Source organism: Mobula birostris, chromosome 15 (assembly GCF_030028105.1).
Source record: "Mobula birostris isolate sMobBir1 chromosome 15, sMobBir1.hap1, whole genome shotgun sequence".
In the NCBI taxonomy this organism is placed as follows: domain Eukaryota; kingdom Metazoa; phylum Chordata; class Chondrichthyes; order Myliobatiformes; family Myliobatidae; genus Mobula; species Mobula birostris.
Genome location: NC_092384.1, coordinates 46,104,683 through 46,129,838, shown reverse-complemented (window position 1 = coordinate 46,129,838; position 25,156 = coordinate 46,104,683). Strand labels below are relative to the sequence as shown.

At 38.8% G+C, this 25,156-nt stretch overlaps 1 protein-coding gene across 1 annotated transcript in view; it reads right to left on the bottom strand.

Annotated features, from left to right (window-relative positions):
• Nucleotides 1-25,156, bottom strand: part of tdrd12 (tudor domain containing 12) — a 197,954-nt gene that overhangs the window by 51,496 nt on the left and 121,302 nt on the right. Inside the window, exons 24-27 of the mRNA XM_072279710.1 lie at nucleotides 21,383-21,593; nucleotides 14,672-14,764; nucleotides 13,246-13,418; nucleotides 1,060-1,176 (exon numbers count right to left, since the gene is read on the bottom strand). Coding sequence (XP_072135811.1) covers nucleotides 1,060-1,176; nucleotides 13,246-13,418; nucleotides 14,672-14,764; nucleotides 21,383-21,593 — 594 coding nt within the window. The remainder of the gene's footprint in view (nucleotides 1-1,059; nucleotides 1,177-13,245; nucleotides 13,419-14,671; nucleotides 14,765-21,382; nucleotides 21,594-25,156) is intronic.

The window sequence follows — 25,156 nt, the reverse complement described above, 5'->3', positions numbered from 1 at the left end:
TATTCAAGGTTAGTTTTCGGATCAAAATATTCTTCTAACCCAGGGGTTCCAACCTTTTTATGCCCTGGACCCTTACTATTAACCGAGGGGTCTGTAGCCCAAGTTGGGAACCCCTGCTCTAAATAACCCCAGAATTCTTCTGCTGAAACTGTTCTTGGGGAAGGCACAGCAACCTTAGTGAAGCACAAATCGAAATGATACATCAGGCTACATGCAAAAAATGCTTGTAGAACTCAGTAAGTCAGGCAGAATCTAGGAAGGGGAGTAAACAGTCAATGTTTTGGGACGAGACCCTTCATCCGAACTGGAAATTAATGGGACAGAATTGAGAAAAAGGTGACGGGAGGGGCAGGTGAAAAGTAAGACATGGTGAGGGAGAAGAGATGGATAGGATGAAAAAGTTTGGAGGGGATAGGTGGAAGAAGTAAAGGGCTAAAAAAACAAGGAATCTGATAGGAAAGGACAGTTGGCCATGGAAGAAAGGGAATGGAGGGCGAACCAGAGGGAGGTAATAGGCAGGCATGGAGAATAGAAGGGGTGAAAGGGTATCTAGAATGGGGAATGGAGAAAAAGAGAACGGGCAGGGGGGAGAAATTACCAGAGGTTGGAGAAAATGATTTTCATGCCATCCGGTTGAAGACTGCCCAACTGGAATATGAGAAGTTGCTCCTTCAGTCTGAGCTTGGCCTCATCATAGTAGCAAAGGAGGGCCGTGGTCAGACATGTTCCAACAGCTTGCAAAACCTAGTGTTTATGGTACATCAGGCTATTTGTTTTTTTAAACTTAAATTTATCTTATTGGATTAGCATGATGCAACATAGATTAAAATAATTTGTAAAACCCGTAAGAAGCTTTTGCTTCATAGCAGTTTCATGCAGTTTTCTCATAAAATTGTTTTAAAGGAAGATCTACACCTCAGCGCCTCACTTTTTTTAATCTGGGTTGGGTTTATTATGTGTACTATAATGGTTTTAGAATGAGAACAAAAATTAAACATTTACCCATTTGACATACACAAAAAAGCTACAGAAAGGTTTATAAAGTTGTCTGATTGTTACCTGTTTGTTGTACAGAGTGCCAAGCAAAGGTCACCAACAACTGGAATGTAACTGCTTGGAATATGATCTTGTTTTTCTATAGCTTTTTGGTTAATTTCATACTCCAAAGTAGAGTGTCTAGTGATGGAGAAAAATAATCTTTATCCATTAGTTCAGTTTCAGAAATAATTTTCCTCAATGCAAGCATCACCATTCTAGAAATTCATAAGTACCTGTAGAAACACAATTTAGTTTACTCACTTTTCCTGATTTTCTACCAACTGTAAATATAATCTTTTGGAGAAGAAACATCAGAAATGATAAGCTTAGTTTTTCTTAAAGTGGGAGATATCGCCCCCCTGGGGTGGTGGAAATTAATTACTTATTATAACCATTTGATCCTCAGTTCCTCATAATTGATTACAATGAACTTGTAATCACATAATATCTTGCTAACCCAGAGCTCTCTTATAGAACATAGAATAGTACAGCACAGTACAGGCCTTTCGGCCCACAATGTTGTGCTGACCCTCAATCCCTGCCTCCCATATAAGCCCCCACCTTAAATTCCTCCATATACCTGTCTAGTAGTCTTTTAAACTTCACGAGTGTATCTGCCTCCACCACTAACTCAGGCAGTGCATTCCACGCACCAACCACTCTCTGAGTAAAAAAACCTTCCTCTAATATCCCCCTTGAACTTTCCACACCTTACCTTAAAGCCATGTCCTCTTGTATTGAGCAGTGGTGCCCTGGGGAAGAGGCGCTGGCTATCCACTCTATCTATTCTTTTTAATATCTTGTACACCTCTATCATTTCTCCTCTCATCCTCCTTCTCTCCAAAGAGTAAAGCCCTAGCTTCCTTAATCTCTGATCATTATCCATACTCTCTAAACCAGGCAGTATCCTGGGGTAAATCTCCTCTGTACCCTTTCCAATGCTTCCACATCCATCTTATAGTGAGGCGACCAGAACTGGACACAGTACTCCAAGTGTGGCCTAACCAGAGTTTTATAGAGCTGCATCATTACCTTGCGACTCTTAAACTCTATCCCTCGACTTATGAAAGCTAACACCCCATAAGCTTTCTTAACTACCTGTGAGGCAACTTTCAGGGATCTGTGGACATGTACCCCCAGATCCCTCTGCTCCTCCACACTACCAAATATCCTGCCATTTACTTTGTACTCTGCCTTGGAGTTTGTCCTTCCAACGTGTACCACCTCACACTTCTCCGGGTTGAACTCCATCCGCCACTTCTCAGCCCACTTCTGCATCCTATCAATGTCCCTCTGCAATCTTTGACAATCCTCTACACTATCTACAACACCACCAACCTTTGTGTCGTCTGCAAACTTGCCAACCCACCCTGCTACACTCACATCCAGGTCGTTAATAAAAATCACGAAAAGTAGACGTCCCAGAACAGATCCTTGTGGGACACCACTAGTCACAATCCTCCAATCTGAATGTAAGCCCTCCACCACGACCCTCTGCCTTCTGCAGGCAAGCCAATTCTGAATCCACCTGGCCAAACTTCCCTGGATCCCTTGCCTTCTGACCTTATGAATAAGCCTACCGTGTGGGACCTTGTCAAATGCCTTACTAAAATCCATATAGATCACATCCACTGCACTACCCTCATCTATATGCCTGGTCACCTCCTCAAAGAACTCTATCAGGCTTGTTAGACACGATCTGCCCTTCACAAAGCCATGCTGACTGTCCCTGATCAGACCATGATTCTCTAAATGCCCATAGATCCTATCTCTAACTATCTTTTCCAACAGCTTTCCCACCACAGACGTAAGGCTCACTGGTCTATAATTACCCGGACTATCCATACTACCTTTTTTTGAACAAGGGGACAACATTCGCCTTCCTCCACTCCTCCGGTACCATTCCCGTGGACAATGAGGACATAAAGATCCTAGCCAGAGGCTTAGCAATCTCTTCCCTCGCCTTGTGGAGCAGCCTGGTATAAACTAAGCAGCTTATACTTAGTTTGAAGTGTGTAATAGTTGTTGAAAAGCAATGTGATACTTCTGTATATGGCATATCATGAGAAATCCAGATTGAAGAAATCATGTTGTATCCGGGCCCAGCCCGCGCATTATTGCCACTTACTATTGTAGGACAGTGTTAGCCAGTATAACTCCCATACTCTAATCACACATTGATGCCATTCCTGTGAATTAGGGCATAGTGCTAAATTGAAATATGAATTTATACCAACACCAAGCAACCAACAGCAGTCAATATATCTGTTGTGTGAAAAAGCTTTTTTCAAATGAGGCAATGAAACTGTCCAGGCTTCTTGAACACGTGACAAGATACACTCTGATAAAGCAAACAAGAACTTGACTTATTACAGCTGACATATTGCTCTCCCACTTTATGTATCTTCAGGCAAGAGAGTCAGGTTTAGCTTGAGCTATGCTGACATCATAACTATCCCCTTTGTTGACTGCAGTTCTTGAGGTTCAACTTAAACAATAGGCAATTGACTGCGGTCATTTATCTATAACAAAGATGGCAGAAGCACAAGAAATGGGAAGGAAGTGCAGACAGTATGGTGTGGAGTCAGAGAAGCAACCATCTAATAAAATTCTCTGGCCTCTCCTGCAAAGCCAATGCCTAATCCAATTTACTACCACATCTTGAATGCCAAATGACTGAACATACTTGCCCAACCTCCCATGCACGGCCTTGTCAAATAGGGATGGGAAACCTGAACAGTTCGTGGAGGCAGATGTTAATAAGATCTCAGACAAAGTTAGGAATCAAAAGGTCGAGCATGGTGCAACTAGTGTCCTGAGCTGCCTATATTTCAATGCAAGTAGTATCGTAGGAAAGGCGGAAATAGTGCTGAAGATGAGGTAGCTGATTTACAAATAGAGGCAATGTGTAGTGAGGAGGGGCTGTTGGCAGGACAAAATTGCAGTCAACAGGATGAGTTGTAATGTAAAAGGCCGACAAAATTGAAAAGGGTGAATACAGGACTGAAGGCGTTATATCTGAAGGCAGCATAGTTGCAGATTGGCAGGTATGATGTTGCAGGCATCACCGAATCAAGGCTGGAAGATTGTAGCTGTGAGCTAATGTCCAAGAATGCACATTGTATCAAAAGGATAGGCAGGAAGGCAGAGGGAACAGCGTTTCTCTGTTGGTAAAAAATGAAATGAAATCAATAGAAAGATAATATAGGGTTGGAAGCTGTTGAATCATTGTAGATAGGGCTAAGGAACTGCAAGGGTAAAAAGACCCTGATGGAAGTTGTATACAGACCCCCAAACAGCAGCAAGGACGTGGCCTACAAATTTCAGTGGGAAATAGAAAATGCATGCCAAAAGGGCAATGTTATAATAGTCATGGGGGACTTCAATTTGCAGGTGGATTGGGAACATCAGGAAGGTGGTGTATTACAGGAGGGGGAATTCCTAGAGTGCCTATGCGATGGCTTTTCAAACCAGCTCGTGGTAGAGCTCACTAGAGGATCAGATATTCTGGATTGGGTGTTGTGCAACGAACCAGATTTGATTAGAGACCTTAAGATAAAAGAATCCTTAGGGGAAAATAATCATAATATGACCACATTCACCCTGAAATTTGAGAAGAAGAAGCTAAAGTGTCAGTATTACAGTGGAGTAAAGGGAATTAAGGAGGCATGAGAGGAGAGTTAGCCAAAATTTATTGGAAAAGAACACTGGCAGGGCTGACGATAGCAATGGCTGGAATTTCTGGAAGCAATTCGGAAGGCACAGAATATATACATCCCTCAGAGGAAGAAGTATTCTAAAAGAAAGATGACACAACCGTGACTAACAAGAGAAATCAAAGCCAACATAAAAGCCAAAGAGAGGGCATATAGTAGAGCAAAATTTAGTGGAAAACCTTTAAAAACCAACAGAAGGCAACTAAAAATGTCATAAAGAAGGTAAAAATGGAATACGGAAACAAGCTAGCCAATAATATTAAAGAAGATATCAAAAGTTTCTTCAGATACACAAAGCATAAAAGAGAAGCGAGAGTGGAAATTGGACCGCTGAAAAACAATGCTGGAGAAGTAGTAATGGGGGACAAGCAAATGGCGGACAAACTGAATAAGTACTTTCCATCAGTTTTCACTGTGGAAGACACCAGCAGTATAGTGGAAGTTCCAGGTCAGAGGGCATGAAGTGTGTGAAGTTACCATAAACAGAGAAAGGTTCTTGGGAAACTGAAAGGTCTGGATTACCTGGACAGATAGTGTACACCCCAGAGTTATGAAAGAGGTGGCTGAAAAGATCATGGAAGCATTAGCAATGATCTTTCAAGAATCACTAAGCTCTGGAAATAGTTCCAGAAGACTGGAAAATTGCAAATGTCACTCCACTCTTCAAGAAGGGAGAGGTCGAAGAAAGGAAACTATAAGCCAGTTAGTCTGACCTCAGTGGTTGGGAAGACATTGGAGTCAATTATTAAAGATGAGATCTCAGGGTACTTGGAGACACATGATAAAATAGGCCACAGTCAGCATGGTCTCCTCAAGGGAAAATCTTGCCTGACAAATCTGTTAGAATTCTTTGAGATAACAGGCAGGATAGACAAAAGAGAATCAGTTGATGTTGCATGCTTGGATTTTCAGGAGGCCTTTGACAAGGTGCCACATGTGGCTGCTTAACAAGCTACAGGCCCATAGTATTGCAGGAAAGATTCTAAGCATGGCTGACTGGCAGGAGACAGAGTGGAAATAAAGGGAGCCTTTTCTGGCTGGCTGCCAGTGACTAGTAATGTTTCACAGGAGTCTGAGTTGGAACTAATTTTTCTTACAATATATGTCAATGATTTGGATAATGGAATTGATGGCTTTGTTGCAAAGTTTGCAGACGATATAAAGGTAGGTGTAGGGGCAGGTTGTTTTGGGGAAGTAGAGAGGCTACAGAAGGACTTAGGTTAGAAGAATGGGCAAAAAATTGGCAGATGGAATAGTGTTGGGAAGTGTCTGGTCATACACTGTGGTAGAAGAAATGAAAGGGTTAACTATTTTCTAAATGGAGAGAATATACAAAAAATTGAGGTGCAAAGGGACTTGGAAGTCCTTGTGCAGGATTTCCTAAAGGCTCATTTGCAGTTTGAGTCTGTGGTGAGGAAAGCAAATGCAATGTCAGCATTCTTTTCAAGACTACAAGAATATAAAAGCAAGGTTTGTAATATTGAATCTTTATAAAGCACTGGTGTGACCTCACTTGGAGTACTGTGAGCAGGTTTGGGTCCCTTATCTTTGAGAGGATGATCTGAAACTGGAGAGTGACCAAAGGAGATTTAAGAAAATGATTCCAGGATTGAATGGCTTTTGAAGAGCGTTTGATGACTCTGGGCCTGTATTCAATAGAACTCAGAAGCATAAGTGGTGACCTCATTGAAACCTATTGAACGGTGAAAGGCCTTGATAGAGTGGATGTGGGGAGGATGATTCTTGTGGTGGGTGAGTCTAAGACCAGAGGATGCTTTTAGAACGGAGATGAGGAGGAACTTGTTTAGCAAGAGAATGGTGAATCTGTAGAATTCTTTACCCCAGGCAGCTGTAGAGGCCAAGTCTTTATGTATATTTAAGGCAGAGGTTGATAGATTCTTGATTGGTCAGGGCATGAAGGGATATGGAGAGGAGGCAGGAAATTGGGGCTGAGAGGAAAGTTGGATCAGCCATGACAAAATGGCAGAACAGACTTGATGGCCAAATGGCCTATTTCTGCTCCTCTATCTTACAGTTTTATGGCCTTGCTGAAGTCCATATAAACAACATCAATTGCCTTGACTTCATCAACTTCCCTGGTAATTTCCTCAAAAAACTCTGTAAGATAGGTTAGACATGACCTACCATGCACAAGACCATGCTGACTATCCCTAATCAGCCCATGCCTATTCAAATACTCATATATCCATCCGGTCCCTTAAAATACCTTCCAATTAATTTCCCACTACTGATATCTGGTTCACGGGCCTAAAATTTTCTAGTTTATTTTTAGAGCCTTTCTTAAACAGCAGAAACAACATTAGCTGTACTTCAATCGTCTGGTACCCCACTTGTTATTAAGGCTGATTTAAATATCTCTGCAACAGCCTCTGCTTCCTGGGGGAGCATCTTGTCAGGTCCTGGGGATTGCTTCACCCTGATTTGCCACAAGACATCCTCCTCTGCAATCTGTATAGGGTTCAGGAAGTTGACGCTGCTTTGCCTCACTTGTACAGATACTGTGTCCGTCTCTTGAGTAAATAGAAATACAAAAAATCTATTTAAGATTTCCCCCATTTCTTTTGACTCCATGGATGGATTACCATTCTGATCTTCCAGAGGAGCAATTTTGTCCCTGACAATCCTTTTGCTCTGAACATATCTGTAGAATCCCTTAGGATTCTCCTTCACCTTGTCTGCTACGTTAACCTAATGCCTTCTTTCAAGCTCTCCTGATTTCTTTCTCAAATGTTCTCTTGCACTTCTTATATTTCATAAGCACCTCAACTGTTTTGACCTGCCATGCACCTTCATTCTTTTCCTTAACCAGGGCCTCAATATCTCTTGAAAACCAAGCTTCCCTAAACTTGTTATCTTTACCATTTATTCCGACAGGCAAATACAAGCTTTGTACTCTTAATATTTTACTTTTGAAGGCCTCCCACTTACCAAGTACACCTTTGCCAGAAAACAGGCTGTCCCAATCCACACTTGCAAGATCCTTTCTGATACCATCAAAATTGGCCTTTCTCCAATTTAGAATCTCAACCTGCGGAATAGGCCTATCTCTTTGCATATTTACTTTGAAACTAATGGCATTGTAATCACTAGATGCAAGGTGTTCACCTGCCCGTCCCAATCCCTAATAGCAGATCAAGTATTGCACACTCTGGGAATTCTACATACTGATTAAGGAAACTTTCCAGAACACATTTGACAAATTCTATCCCATCTCATCCTTTTACAATGTGGGAGTCCCAGCCAATATGTGCAAAAGTTAAAATCACCTGCTAAAACAACCTTATGTTTCTTGCAACAGCCTGCAATCTCTCTGCACATCCGTTCCTCTAAATCCCATGGACTGTTGGGTGGTCTATAATATGGCCCCATTAACATGGTCATACCTTTCTTATTCCTCAATTCCATCCATAAAGCCTCACTAGAAGAGTTCTCTAGTCTCTCCTGACTGAGCACTGCCATAATATTTTCCCTAACTAGAAGTGCCACCCCTCCTCCTTCAATCCCTTCCGCTCTGTCGGGTCTAAAATAACAGAACCCCAAAATAATGAGCTGCCAGTCCTGCTCCTGCTGTCATCAAGTCTCACTAATGGCTATTATATCATAATTCCATATGTTGTGTCCAAGCACTAAGCTCATCTGCTTTTCCTATGATACTTCTTGCATTGAAATGTAGGCAGCTCAGGACATTAGTTGCACTATCCTCATTCTCTTGATTCCAGACTTTGTCTGAGGTCTTAACAAGACCTGTCTCCAAAACCTCTATGACCTGTTCTGGCACTCTAGTTCCCATCCCTCTGCTATTCTAGTTTAAACCCCTCCATCCCCTCCCCAGACAGCACTAGTAAACCTTGGCACTAGGATATTAGTTCCCCTCCATTTCCATTTTAGGTGTAAACTGTCTCCTCCTCCTAAACCAACTCCTCAGATGCATGTTAAACTGTATAACCTTCCTATTTCTGGCCTCACTAGCACATACACAGGTAGCAATCCTGAGACCCTGCCCTTTAACTTAGCACCTAACTTCCTAACAACACACATCAAAGTTGCTGGTGAATGCAGCAGGCCAGGCAGCATCTCTAGGAAGAGGTACAGTCGACGTTTCAGGCCGAGACCCTTCCTAGAGATGCTGCCTGGCCTGCTGCATTCACCAGCAACTTTGATGTGTGTTGCTTGAATTTCCAGCATCTGCACAATTCCTGTTGTTTGCGTTTTTAAAAACCTAACTTCCTAAACTCATTTTGCAGAACATCGTCATTCTTCCTACCTATACATTTGTACCTACACGGACCAACCTCTGGCTGTTCACCTTCCACTTAAAAATGCTGAGGACTCGATCCGAGATGTCCCGGACCCTGGCACCCAGGAAGCACCATACCAACCGGGAATCTTGTTCTTGTCCACAGAACTTTCTTTCTGTTCCCCTGACTAACGAATAGCCTAGCACCACAGGTCACCTCTTCTCCCCTTCTTTCGTTCAGAGGCACAGAGCCAAACTCAGTGCCAGAGTCCTGACCACTGTGACTTTCTATTGCTAGGTCATCCCTCTGTCCCCGAACAGTATCCAAAATGTGTACCGGTTGTTGAGGGGAATAGCCACAGGGTGGCTCTGTGCTGGCTGTTCAACATCTTTCTCCTTGCTGACTGCCACCCAGTCTCCTGCGTCCTGCACCTTGGGTATAACTACCTCTCTACATCATTCTCTCACCTCCCAAATGATCTGGAGTTCATCCATTTCCAGTTCCAGCTTCTTAAAGCAGAATGCTAGAATCTGCAGCTGGTTGCACTTCTTGCAAGTGTGGTCGTCAAGAACACTGGAGGTCTCCCCGCCTTCCCACATCCCACAAAAGAAGCATTCAACTATCCTGCCTGGCATCCTTATTTTTCTAACTGAGCAAAGGTAAAGAAGGAAAAGCAATAAATAAACAGTGAGGGAAAAAATCTACTGATAGTTTCTTGCCTTTTCTGTCTAAAGCCTCTGCTTGTTGAAACTTCAAAGAGTCAAAGCCTCAAAATCCTTGCTCTAACACTGTCCACTCCAATGATGGCTGCTCTGCTTGCCCTGCCTTATCTTACTTAGTTCTTACCAATGAATCCCAATCGCTGACTGGCCTCTGTTCAAAACACCATAAGTCAATGCCTTATATACTCAATTGGCAAGCCTAAGTGAGCCTCTTCTTCTCACACTTCGGATCTCCGATTAGCCACTGTTCAAAAGTCAGTAAGTATTGGAGAGCAAATTAATGTGCACACCTTGTCCCACCTATCTACTCTCATTCCATATCCTTATTGTCCTTATTAGACCCATAACCCTTTGATCCATTCCTATCGAAGTACATGTTAAAATGCCTTTTAAACATTGTGATTGTACCTACCTCTATCCCTTCCTCCAGGAGATTGTTGCATATAACCACCACCTTCTGTGAAAACTTTACCCTTCACCTTTTTTAAATTTCTCCCCTTTCACCTCAAACCTATGTCCTCTAGTTTTAGACTCCCTGATCATAAAAAAAAGACTGTTTACTCTATCTATGCCCGTCAATTTTATAAACTTACATCAGGTCACCCTCTTGCATAAGAATAACATTAGCCTACCAATTTCTCCACATCAATAAAGCTTCCATTCCAGGCAAATACATGGTGAAACTCATCTTTACTCTCACTATTGCTACCACATCAAACTTGTGGTGTGATGATCAGAACTAGACACAATTCTCCAAGTGCAGGCTTCAGTTATACCGGTGTCCAAGAAGAACATGGTAAACTGTTTCAATGGCCATCATCCAGCAGCTGTGATGAAGTGTTTTGAGAGGCTGGTCAAGAAACCTCTGCCTGAGGAATGATTTGGATCTGCTCTAATTTGCCTACTGTCACAGGTCAACAGCAGATACTGTTTCTTTGGCTCTTCACTCAGCCCTGGAACATCTGGACAGTGAAGATGCATATATCAGGAAGCTCTTCAATTGACTAGCTCAGCATTCAACACTACCATCCCCTTGAAACTAATCAATAAGCTCCATGATCTAGTCCTCAATATCTCCTTGTGCAACTGGATTCTTGATTTCTTCACTTGCAGTTCAGATTGGCAATAACAACTCCTCTACAATCACGTTCAGCACAGGTTCACCACAAGGCTGTGTGCTTAGCCCCCTTGGTCTACACGTTTTATACTTATGATTGTGAGGCTAAGTACAGCTTCACTGCCATATTTAAGTTTGCTGATGACACCACTGTTGTTGGCCACATCAAATTGTGGCCAACAACTTGGCATATAGGAGGGAGATTGAAAACCTCATCGAAGGGGGCCACAACAACCACCTCTCACTCAACACCAGCAAAACCAAAGGACAGATTATTTACCACAGGAGAAGGAAACCAGAGGTCCATGAGCCAGTCCTCACCGGAGGTGGGAACAGTCAGTTACTTTAAATTCCTTGGCACTATCATTTCACAGGATCTGTCTGGGGCCAAGTTCATCTACTTCCTTAGATATTTGCATAGAACAGGCATATCATCTAAAACTTTGATAAACTTCCATAGATGCACAGAGTTTTCTGACTGGTTGCATCACAGCCTGGATATGGAAATACCAATACCCAAGAATGGAAAAGCCTATGAAACGTAGTGAATATGTATAACCCAGTCAATCACATTGAGTCCCACCACTGAAAACATCTAAAAGAAGCACTGCTACAAGAAAGCAGCATCCATCCATCATCAAGGACCCCACCATCCTAGCCATGCTCTCTTCTTGCTGCTGCTATCAGGAGAGTTCGAGGAGCCTTAGGCCCCACACAACCAGGTTATTACCCTTCAATTACCAGGCTCCTGAACCAGAACTTCACTCACCTCAACACTGAAGTGATTCACTATGGACTCACTTACAAGGACTACACAACTCATGTTCTCAGTATTTATTTATCTATTTATTTATTACTGTTATGTGCTTTTTTGTATTTACACAGTTAGTCTTCTTGTGTGCATTGTTTGTCAGTCTTTGTGTAGCCTTTCATTGATTCTGTTGTATTTCTTTGTAATACTGTGGATGCCTGGAAGAAAATGAATTTCAGGATAGTATATGGAAACATCTACGTACTCAGATAACAAATCTTCTTTGAACTTTGGTGTGGTGACTGACCACTGTTTTGTACAGCTCCATGACATCCTAATACTTATACTCAGTGTCGTAGCTTATGAAGGCAAGCATGTCAAATACCTTCCTCAGTACCCTTTCCGCCACAATTACCATTTTAGAGAGCTATAACTCAGCACCCTAAGATCCCTTGGTGCATCTCTTGACCATCACCTTCTGCCTCCTATTACCAAGCTAACATTGGATTCAATTTACCATTGCCCTAACCTACTGACCAAGCCTACCATGCAGGTCTTCGTCAAAAGCCTTTCTAAAGTCTACATGTACCTCACTAAATTCATTAATTTTCTTTGCCATCTCCTCAACCTAAATATAAAACACAAAATGATGGAAGTATTCATCAGTTCAGGCTGCATTTGTGAGATGAAAAACAGAGCTAATGTTTCATCATCATAAGAAATTCTGCAGATGCTAGAAAGCTAGAGTAACACACACAAGTTGCTGGAGGACCTCAGCAAGTCAGGCAGCATCACCAGACAGGGATAAAGAGTTGATGTTTCAGGCCAAAACTCTTCTTCAGGACTGCAAGGGGGAAGAAGCCAGAATAAGAATGTGAAGGGAAGAGGAAGAGTACAAGCTGGCAGGTGATAAATAAAAAAGGTTGGGAGGAGGGAGAAGGTGGACGGGTGTGAGGGGAAAGAGAATGAAGTGAGAGGTCGAAAAGTTAAAAGGCTGTTGAGGGAGTCTGATGGGAGAAAAGAGTGTGCCATGGGAGAAAAAGACGGAGGGGGAACTAGAGGTTGAAGTTTGAAGGGGTTTCAGACTGAAAGTTCAGTAATTTACCTTTCCACAGATGTCACTTGACCCACTCAATTATTGTCTGGCAGACCCAAGTCTCAGACCCGATCTGCAACTCTACCAGTTCCTGCAACTCTATTACCAACTAACCGGACAAAACAGGTGCAATGTATTTTCCTTTATGGAAAAGTGCAATGCTTTTTTAAAATTTATACTGACAGGCTCAGCACCACAAAATGCAATAATATCCCATTGTAATACTCATCTCATGCACGCTTGGATGTACCTGAATTTCCAGGCAGCACTACTGAGACAACTGAATATACTGTACACCTTTCACAACCAAATGACTGACAAAATGCTTACTAACTTAAACTTTGGTAAATTTAAACACATTTTGCTGAAGCAATCCATCAGATGTCTTAGGGTGCCAGAATCAGTCCGGGAGACAAATTGCATTTAACACCGCAGAAGCTTTAAAATGCTGAATGGAAAATCTGATCCCCATGTCAAATTACATGGTTACAATTCATTCTAAAACTGATAAATTCAACTAGATTGATTGAATATTTAGTTACTTACTTCTTCTGGGAAGAATCCTTATCTGGTTCTGTAAATCCAGCTGCCCTGCAGAGGTCTTTTAGCCTTTCAATGTGCTCCAGATTATCAGTTCCATAACCAGAATTCATGATTTCTGAGCGAATGTTATAGACAAATATTGTGGTTTTCAAATCAGGCAACTTAGTCAGACGTACCTTAATGAGAAATAATAGAATCAACAAAACTTATGCTAAGTACATGATAAGACCAAAAGACCATAAGACACAAGAGCAGAATTAGGCCATTTAGCTCATCGAGTCTGCTCCGCTATTCCATCATGGCTGATCCCAGATCCTATTCAACCCTATACACCTGCCTTCTTGTCATATCCTTTGATACCCTGACCAGTCAGGAAACCATTAACTTCGGCTTTAAATATACCCTTGGACTTGACCCCCACCACGGTCCTTACCTCTGTTTTAAAAGGTTGCACCTCATTTTTGAGCCTCTGCCCACGAGTTCTGGATACCCCCACCATAGGAAACATCCTCTCCACATGCACCTTATCTAGTCCTTTCAACAGTCGGTAGGTTTCAATGAGATCCTTCTGTATTCTTCTAAGTTCCAGTGAGTACGGGCCCAAAGCTCCTTATATGTTAACCCCTTCAATCCCAGAATCGTCCTCTGGACTCTCTCCAATGAAACACCTCCGTTCTGAGATATGGGGTCCAAAACTGTTGACAATACTCCTAGTGCAGCCTGACCAGTGTCTTATAAAGCCTCAGCACTATCTCATTGTTTTTATATTCTATTCTCCTTGAAATAAATGCCAACATTGCATTTGCCTTCTTTAGCACATACTCAACCTGTAAATTAATCTTCTGGGAGTCTTCTAGGTTGAGTGAACTCGGTCTTTATTCTTTGAAGCGATGAAGGATGACAGGTGACCTGATAGAGGTGTATAAGATGAGAGGCATTGATCGTGTGGATAGTCAGAGGCTTTCTCGCAGGGGTGAAATGGCTAGCACGAGAGTGCACAGAGGAGATGTCAGCAATAAGTTTTTTTTTTAAAAACGCAGAGAGTGGTGAGTGTGTGGAATGGGCTTACAGTGGTGGAGGCGGATACGATAGGGTCTTTTAAGAGACTCCTGGACAGGTACATGGAGCTCAGAAAAATAGAGGGCTATGGGTAACCCTAGGTAATTTCTAAGGTAAGGACATGTTCAGCACAACTTTGTGGGCCGAAGGGCCTGTATTGAGCTGTAGGTTTTCTATGTTTCTATGTTCCTCTATGTTTCTATCTGTCTTTCAACACCTGATAGGTCTAACAATTTCATACAAGTTTATGATTCATAATAATTACATTTTCAATTAAGTTGATCAAGTAAAAGGAATTATTTAGCTTGGCACGAGTCCTCCATTTTAACTCGAAGCACCTAGAACAACATAGTTAATTTCTAATTCTTACCACAGGGTTTAGCCATAAAGTATTACCAAGAGCAAGGGCAATTTTAGCTTCATGGGGTTTATTGATGATCTTTTGCTGAATAAATCTCGATACCTGTTTAAATCAAACAAAAGTCTTTTGTTAAAACCAATTTGTAGTATTGGGTACTTCAACTTACACCATACAGCTTATTTAGTAAGCTAAATTAAAAATTGCTCTTTAACAACATGCTTTGTATTTAGTTTTTTATTTTCCAACACAACAGTACATTTTACCATATAATAGCTAGGATATGGGGAAAGATTTAATTTTCAATTGATATATAAATCAATGGATAACAGTGCTAAAAGTCAAAACGTGACAGAAGATAAACTATCCTGAAGTTCTACATTGACAACTCCTCCAGATCCTTCCACATCCCAAAGATGTATGGGTTAGTAGGTTAATTAGTCACATGGGGGTAATTGGGTGGTGTGGGCTTGTTAAGCCAGAGGAATTGTATCTCTAAATAAATAATGAAAAAGAAACTATTTTCCAGTCCGTTCAGCTTGCTTGAAACAATAAACAAGGCAATTAATGCATACATATCAATTCTACATGGCTGTCAAAAGAACGTCTTTTATTTGCTTAACGAATCAAATGTATTTTACAGAGAATTCAATGGAATAAGGACTTCACATTAATGAACATGCTGTTATAAAGTTATGTTACAAGATTCACATTTTACAAGCCATACAGGCACATTATTACCAGGCAATACTTTCTACCAAAATCAGTGAACATGATGCTTGAACATCTCGTGAAAACTAGAACTTCCGCCTGCAGCTCAATGGAGTAACATACAAAATTTTGTGGCTGCCTTTAATTCCTCCTTTTCCCCAGTTTAAACCTTGAATTTTTAACTTTTATTTCTCGGATCTTAGAGGGGAATAGTTGTCATTATGTCACAATCTTTAAGAAGTGGAAAGCAGCTTTCTGAATCCAGTAATGGAATGGGAAAGACTTTGAAAGAAAAATCAGAAGATAAGCCTGTCTGGGCTGAGCGTTTGAAACGTGTGTTGATGGCTCTCGACAACAAAATAGACAATAACATTTCTGAGTTGAAGTCGTTCCGAAAGAGTTTTCAGGTTGTAGAGGAAAATATTATTTCCTTGAATACTGAGTTTAAAGAGTAGAAGCGTCAGATTGCGGATATTTCAGCCCGTTTGGAACAGGCTCAACACAAAATTGTCAATTTGGAGGCAAAATCTCGTCGGAATAACATTCGAATTGTTGAACTAAAGGAAGGTTCTGAGAGTGGGAATTTATTGGACTATTTTGCCAATTTGTTTCAATCTCTGTTTCTGGATATTCTACCTCAGCCTCCCAATATTGAAAGAGCTCATAGAATTTTCACTTCGAGATCTCAGCATTCAGGTAAATCATGGCCAATTTTGGTCAGTTTTCTTCGTTTTAAAGTTAAAGACCAAATCACAAAATGTGCAAGGAAACAAGAGAGTTTTTAAATTTAAGGGTTCCGAGATTCGTTTTTATGAAGACTATCCACGGGAAGTTACGTAACAGCAGATCAAATTTGTTCCAGCTATGAAGATAGCCCATGCTAAGGGATTATTCCCATCACTTCATTATCCAGCCCGATTAAAATTATTTACTAAAGATTCGACTCCATGTGTTTTTTTGGATCCCCAAGTGGCATTGGACTATATTAATTCTATTTTGGAGGTGGCCGGCGTATGAATGGTATTAGGTTTGCTGAATAATTTTCTGAAGGAAAACAGGCTTTGAAGATTTCTGATATGTTGAAGATATCCTTTGATTAATGGACTATTTAAAGAAGATGTGAACTTCTCAATTTGACTGATGAATGACTTTTCCAAAGTCTGTTTGGTAGTGAATTAACACAGCGAACAGATTGTTAATTGGTTTGATTATCTGTTTTTTTTCTTCCTTTTTTCAATAATTAAGTGATAGTTTTTATAGTTTATATAGACTTCTTCTTAAATAGTGAGGAGTGCTTAGTAATAGATAATTAGTTTTAGTTTTTTGTGTTAAAATCAGTGTTTTTTCATCCAGCAGTAAATCAAAGGAATAATGGCGCCAATTTTCTTTCATTAGAGATTACATTGTTTAGGTCTAATTGTATTGCTTTGACGTCCCTGGAGATTGTTTTTGCATCCCCTAGTTTATTTTTAATGATTAAGTATAAACATCTTTTTTTCTCTGCAGGGCTTTCTTATCTTAGGGTCATGTGTTTTCTTTGTAAGTGGGGGGGGGAGGAATTAAGAAGAACTTTTAAAATCACTATTTAAATTGAGCAGCTTGCGGAGTTCTGTTTCTTTTTCTATGGGGTTGCATTCTGGTTTATTTCCTCTTTTTGCCGGATTTCTACCTTTTGGGATGGTGGGAGGATCGGAGGTAGTTTTGAATCATGGGATTATTGTGGGATTAATTTTTTTCAGTCTTTTTCATTTGTATTTTTTCCCCATTATGGAGTTCCGGAGCATGGGTGTTTTCTACATGCTCATACTTATCACCGCCATCTTTGATTAGCTCACGTTGGTATGCGTGTATTTCCGTGTTAAAAACAATATTTTATGGTAGTTAAACAGATAAACGTTATTAGTTGGAACGTACATGGCTGGAATCACCCTATCAAGCGAAAGAAGGCCTTTAAAATTATTAATCGATTCCAGCCTGATATAATTTTTGCTCAAGAAATGCACATCAGGACGGGCGATCAAAATAGATTTTTTAAAACATGGAAGGGCCTTCAATACCATGCTACTTGTCAAAATAAAACAAAGGAAGTATCTATTTTTATTAAATCTAATATTTTATTTATCCAAGAAGACACCGTCTCAGATATTAATGGCAGATTTTTAATTGTTAATGGAACAATTTGTAATAGAAAAATTGTCCTGGTTAATCTATATGGACCTAATGTAGATGATCCTTCTTTTTTTAAAAAATGTATTTGGTTTACTACCAGACTTAAATGAATATATGCTGCTGATGGGAGGTGATTTCAACTGTTGTTTAATCCCTTTGATTGACAAGAGTTCAACCAATCAGCAGCTTCCGAGTTGTTCAGCATCACTTATTAATTCTTTTTTAATTGATTATGGTTTGATCGAAATCTGGAGAAATCTACATCCTAATGACAGAGATTATTCTTTTTATTCATGTTCATAAAAAATATTCGAGAATTGATTATTTCATAGCTGATTTCCGATTTTTGTCCAAAGTCCAGAAATGTGAATATGATGCTATTGTTGTTTCGGATCATGCACCTTTAAGCTTAACTTTTGAATTGAATGATGTTGGCAATGTAAACTTGCTTTGGCGTTTTCCAGAAAATTTATTACAAAGTTTGGACTCTGTCAAATTTATCGAGATACAGATAAAAGATTTTTTTCTTTTATAATAATACGGGAGATGGTCAAAATTGATTATATGGGATACATTTAAAGCAATATTTGCGAGGTCAGATAATCTCCTATTTGGCTAAGCTTAAGAAACAGACAAAAATAGAGTTAGATAGGATTTCAAAACAAATTAAAGACTTGGATAATACTTATGCAGTCTCTCCTAATATTGATTTATTTAAACAAACGGTTGAACTTCAATCACAATATAATTTACTATTAACTTATCCTATTGAATGAAATTTGTCTAAATTAAAAAGTCAATTTTATGTGTTTGGAGATAAAAGTAATTCGTAAGGGAGATGGTAGTTTAGCTTGTGCTTATGAAGACATTAATAAAATTTTTCAAGACTTTTACAGTGAATTCTATAAATCTCAGTTTCCAGCTGATCCGCCTAAAATGGATGCCTTTTTACAAAAGATTGATATTCCTAGAATATCTGTTGAAGATCAATAAAGTCTTGATACTCCTTTTACTGAAGAAGAAATTCAGAAAGCTATTCTTTCAATGCAATCTGGTAAAGCTCCTGGATCTGATGGTTTTTCTGTAGGATTTTATAAAAAATTTGAAGAATTGCTTACTCCTTATATGTTGGAAATGTTTAAAGATTCTTTTTTGTTAGGAGAGTTAACTTCCACATTTTATGAAGCTTCTATCTCTTTAATTCTTAAGAAAGATAAAGTCCCTACTGATTGCACTTCATATAGACCTATCTCATTACTAAATGTGGATGGTAAAATTCTTTCAAAAATAATGGCTAATCAACTGGAGAATATTCTAGCTAAAATTATTTCTCAGGACCAAACAGGCTTTATAAAAGGCCGTTATTCCTTTTCTAATACTCGGAGGGTGTTAAGTGTTATATACTCATCCCTTTCTAAGACTCCCCAATGTGTTGTTTCTCTTGATGCTGAAAAGGCATTTGATAGAGTTGAATGGAAATATTTATTTAATGTTTTAGGGAAATTCAACTTTGGTACTAATTTTAATAAGTGGATTAGAATGCTATATAAAAGCTCTATTACCACTGTTATTACTAATAATTGTAGATCCCCTTTTTTCGCCTTTCGCAGGGTACGAGACAAGGATGTCCGTTAAGTCCCCTGTTATTTAATTTGGTGTTGGAACCTTTGGCTATTGCACTTCGTGAAGCTAAAGATATTCAAGGAATTTCCATAGATGGGACTACTCATAAGATCTCCCTTTATGCTGATGACCTCTTAATTTATATTTCGAATCCTGAAGAATCCATTCCTAGTTTATTGAAATTATGAAATGAATTTGGAAAATTTTCAGGATATAAATTAAACCTGCATAAAAGTGAGTTATTTCCTCTAAACGATTCTGCTGCGATATATGATGACATTCCTTTTAAAGTTATGGACTCTTTCAAATATTTAGGTATTATCATCACTAAAAATTATGGAGACCGTCATAAAGCTAATTTAGTTCCCTTAGTGGATTTCATGAAGCAATTATTTTCTAGATGAAATCCACTTACACTTTCATTAGCCCGTTGAATTCATGCAGTTAAAATGATTTTACCTAAATTCTTTTATGTATTTCAAAATATTCCTTTTTTTTAAACTAAGTAGTTTTTTGATCAGGTTGATTCTATTATTTCATCTTTTATCTGGAATAATAAAAGACCACGGATTGGAAAATATCATTTACAAAAATTAAAAAAGGATGGAGGTCTTGCTCTGCCTAATTTAAGAATGTATTATTGGGTGGTTAATATACGTTATGCGTGTTCCAGGTTATATTGGACCGATAAAAATGAACGACCACCATGGGTTGATTTGGAATTGAAAACTGTGAAACAATTTTACTTAACTTCATTATTAAGAGCCTCTTTACCTGTACATCTAGCCAAAATTTCTATTTTAAATATTAATCCTATGATTAAGCAGTTATTACGAATTTGGTACCAGTTTCGTAATTTTTTTAATCTTAAAAAATTTAACCTTCTTAGTTTAATTTATCGAAACTATTTATTTAAACCTTCACTTAGTGATCCTACCTTTTCTCTTTGGAGGAATAAAGGAGTATATTCCTTCATGGATCTGTTTCAAGAAGGTCGATTGATGCCCTTTAAGAAATAAGTAACTAAATATTCTCTCTCGTACTCACACTTTTTGCAATATCTTCAGGTCAGACATTTTTTACAAGAATATTTCAGTAATTTTCCATATATACAAGATTCTAACCTGTTAGACATTATTTTAAAAATGAATCCTTTAGTGAAAGGTTTTATTGGGAAAACTCATAATTTACTATTACAACAGGATAATTAACCTTTACTTAAGATTAAGCAAGATTGGGAAAGAGAGCTTAACATGACCTTGATAACAGAGAATTGGTTGCGAATTTTGAAGTTGGTTAACTCTTCTTCGATTTGTGCCAGTCACTTTCTAATTCAATTTAAAATTATACATCGTTTTTATTTGACAAAGGAGAGACGGTCTAAAATATTTCCTAATGTTGATAGTCAGTGTGATAGATGTAAAACTGAGATAGCTACATTGACACATGTTTTGGTCGTGTTCTGTATTGAAAGTTTTGGAAATCTGTTTTCTCTACAATTTACAAGGCTTTAAAAATTAATTTACAACTTAATATATTGACAGTTTTGTTCAGTATAATCCCTCCATATATTCACGGTATTTCTATATCAGACCAACATGTAATTGCATTTGTCACATTATTGGCTAGAAGGGCTATTTTATTAAAATGGAAAGATGCCTCTGCTCGTGCTTTGATACAATGGTTCTCTCAGGTGATGTTATGTCTTAGTTTGGAAAAAATCAGAAGTCGAACTTTTGATCCTCGATTTGACTTTGAGAAAAGGTGGGGCTCTTTTGCCTGCTACTATCATTTGATTTGAGTTAATTAAGATGGTCCCCTTCTGATTCTTGGGTAAATGGATTTGGTTGGCGGATTGATGTCTCTCTTTTATGGAAGCTTGTATGGCGTATAGCTCCGGGTTTGTGCTCCAAATGGGTTTTTTTTGTTAGTAGAGTTTTTGTTTTGTTTTAGTTAGTAGGGGTTCTTTTTTCCTTTTTTCTTTTTTCCAAAAAAAAATAGCTTTAACATTTTGTTTTTTCTTATTATTATTGATATATTGTCTAGCTTGGTTGATAGTTTAACTCTTATTGTACATATTGATATGTTGACTTGATTACTTTAATGTATTTTTGTTGATTTTCAATAATAATTAATTTAAAAAGATTTAAAAATGAAAAGAAAACTATTATCTATGTATATTAAAATTCAATTTATCAGATACAAAACTGTTCTTTTTACCTGTGGATTCCAATCTTTTTCATGGTCAATAGGTTTCACATTGCATACAATAAATTCAACAATCTGTGGTGGTAGAACTTGGAACTTGGTAGGGAGCTCAAAAAGATTCCTTTGCATTACATGTCCAACTTGACCACTGTCGATGTATTTCACTTCTGCACTACTAAGAACTGGACTTCCATCTTTCTGTGGTAATGCTATTAATTGCACCCTTGGAAAGTAACAAAAGAAGCAATAAAGAAAAAGTAAATGTTCCGAACAAACATTTTAAATGGAATTGAAAATCAGAAACAAACTGTTGGAATCCGAGTAAAAATAGAAATACTAGCAGATCAAGCAGCATATCTGGAGAGAAACAAGCTTCATATTTCATTTGATTACTTTTTAACAGAACAAGGAAAAGTTGAAAATCAGAAGCGTTTGAAGTTGCAAAGGGTGAGAGACGGAGATAGGGAAAAGATTGGAGAGAATGAAAAATACGAGCAATACACACAAACTGCTGGAGGAACTCAGCAGGCCAGGCATCATCTATGGAAAAGAGTAAACAATCAGTGTTCTGGGTGTCTGGCATCTATGGAAATGAGTAAACAGTAAATGCTTTCGACTGAGACCCTTCATCGGGACTCATGAAGAGTCCCGATGAAGGGTCTCGGCCTAAAACGTCGGCTGTTTACTCTTTTCCACAGATGCTGCTGAGTTCCTCCAGCATTTTGTACGTGTTACTTGGATTTCCAGCATCAGCAGATTTTCTTGTTTTAAGGAATAATATGTACAGTGGCACGCAAACGTTTGGGCACCCCTGGTCAAAATTTCTGTTACTGTGAATAGTTAAGTGAGTAGAAGATGAACTGATCTCCAAAAGTCAAAGTTAAAGATGAAATATTCTTTTCAACATTTTAAGCAAGATTAGCGTGTTATTTTTGTTTTGTACAATTTTAGAGTGAAAAACAGGAAAGGAGCACCATGCAAAAATTTGGGCACCCCATGAGATGTGAGCTTTCAGATAACTTTTACCAAGGTCTCAGATCTTAATTAGCCTGTTAGGGCTATGGCTTGTTCACAGTCATCGCTAGGAAAGGCCAGGTGATGCAAATTTCAAAGCTTTGTAAATACTCTGACTCCTCAAACCTTGTCCCAACAATCAGCAGCCACGGGCTCCTCTAAACAGCTGCCTAGCACTCTGAAAATTAAAATAAATGATGCCCACAAAGCAGAAGGCTACAAGAAAACAACACACAATAACAAAATGTTTTCAGTTAGCCATTTCTTCAGTTCGTAATGTAATTAAGAAATGGCAGTTAACAGGAACGGTGGAGGTCAAGTTGAGGTCTGGAAGACCAAGAAAACTTTCCGAGAGAACTGCTCGTACGATTGCTAGAAAGGCAAATCAGAGCTGTATGACTGCAAAAGACCTTCAGGAAGATTTAGCAGACTCTGGAGTGGTCAAAACACCTGCACAAATATGACCTTCATTGGAGGGTCATCAGAAGAAAACCTTTCCTGCATCCTCGCCACAAAATTCAGCGTCAGAAGTTTGCAAAGGAACATCTAAACAAGCCTGATGCATTTTGGAAACAAGTCCTGTGGACTGATGAAGTTAAAATAGAACTTTTTGTCTACAATGAACAAAGGTACGTTTGGAGAAAAAAAAGAGTGCAGAATTTCATGAAAAGAACACCCCTCCAACTGTTGAGCACGGGGGTGGATCGATCATGCTTTGGGCTTGTGTTGCAGCCAGTGGCACGGGGAACATTTACCCGTAGAGGGTGAATGAATTCAATTAAATACCAGCAAATTCTGGAAGCAAACATCTCACCGTCCCTGAAAAAGCTGAAGATGAAAAGAGGATGGCTTCCACAACAGGATAATGATCCTAAACACACCTGAAATTCCACAATGAACTACCTCAAGAGGCACAAGCTGAAGGTTTTGCCATGGCGCCACAGTCCCCCAACCTAAACATCATCGAAAATCTGTGGATAGACCTCAAAAGAGCAGTGCATGCAAGACGACCCAAGAATCTCACAGAACTAGAAGCCTTTTGCAAGGAACAATGGGCAAAAATTTCCCAAACAAGAATTGAAAGACTCTTAGTTGGCTACAGAAAGTGTTTACAAGCTGTGATACTTGCCAAAGGGGGTGTTACTATGTACTGACTATGCAAGGTGTCCAAATATTTGCTTCGGGCCCTTTTCTTTTTTTGTTATTTTGAAACTGTAAAAGATGGAAATAACAAAGTAATTTTGCTTAAAATATTAAAGAAATGTGTCATCTTTAACTTTATGCCTTTTGGAAATCAGGTCATCTTTTACTCGCTTAGCTATTCACAGTAACAGAAATTTTGACCGGGGTGCCCAAACTTTCGCATACCACTGTATGGTGGTTGTGGAAGTTAGGTCATAACCTGGTGGTAATTTATATCATTTAAATTATTTTGTTTTTACACAATCATAGATATTTCCTATTCTCTCCATAATCCCCTTATCTGAATCTTGATTTCTTACTCTTCCTTCTTCAGATGAAAAGCCCCAACTTGGACTTTTAACTGTTTCTCTTCAGAGGTGCTTTGTGACAGTTGAATATTTCCAGCATTTCTGTTTAATTCAGTCATATACTTATTAGTTTCAGAGAGACAGTGACAGAGGAATTTTTTAAATTCTTTATTTATATGACATTTGTAATGAAATTTTCATAAGCCAGTGCTATACATTAATACTGTATGCCAGGATCATAATTTCTGTAAAACTGTTACTTCAGAATTCTTTTCTTTAGGTGGGAGGGACATCATGAAACACATAGGTGCATTTATCACTTTTAAGCTAGATTTTCCCCCTTTATTTTTAAACATTTTAAATATAATTAATTTGGCTTATAGGCAAAGATTTACTTTCAGCATTGAACCCTACTGGATTTAGCATACCCTTATATTATGGTCTGACCTCGAGCTCATCAATCTAAAAGATTTTGTAATCTTGTTCCTCCACTTGTATGCTCTTCACTAGCTCTCTCCTGCCTAGATTTTGATAACACTTTGCTCTATTTACTTGACCCCTGATTTTGCAAACCTCCATTTCTACCCTCTTTCAAACACCGTTCATTAATCCAAAGGGAGATTTTTTTTATTATGAAGGGCTGATCTTTGTGATGCTTTACAATCAATTTTGTATATACAAGAATTAAACTTTACATATAGGACAAATACAAGGTATTGAACTTTTAACTGTCTCCGTTCAAATGGTTTTTGTTTTCCTCAAACCTTAATATGGTGCTTTAGCTTTAATTTCATAACAATATAATTGTTTGATAAAATGCATAAAATCTGACACTGCTTTTTATTTAGCATCATTTTATAGAGATTAGCTGAATGTCCCAATTGTACTTACCACAAGAAAACACTCATTTACAATGAATGAGTATAAAAATAAACAACTTTGCAGAGATCCCTTGGAAAACATTGCTGCCATTTATTCCAATAAGGAACTAATTTCTCCATAAGGCTCCATTAGACTATATATAGCACTTTTCACACCAGTAATTTACTTATTATTGTATTTTAGATTTCACAATGTGTGTTGTTTCCTATTATTAGTTTTGCACAGTTCGCACTTAGCTATTGTCTGCACATGAATAATGACTTGGCTATCTAAACTTCAGGGGCAAGAACGAAGCATATCCAAGGACTAAATGCAAACAATAAACTCAAGGCCTCATTGCTCAGGACAATAAAGGAATTCCACTAGTGGTGGAGAACTCTGTTCCTAGATGCAAGTAGTT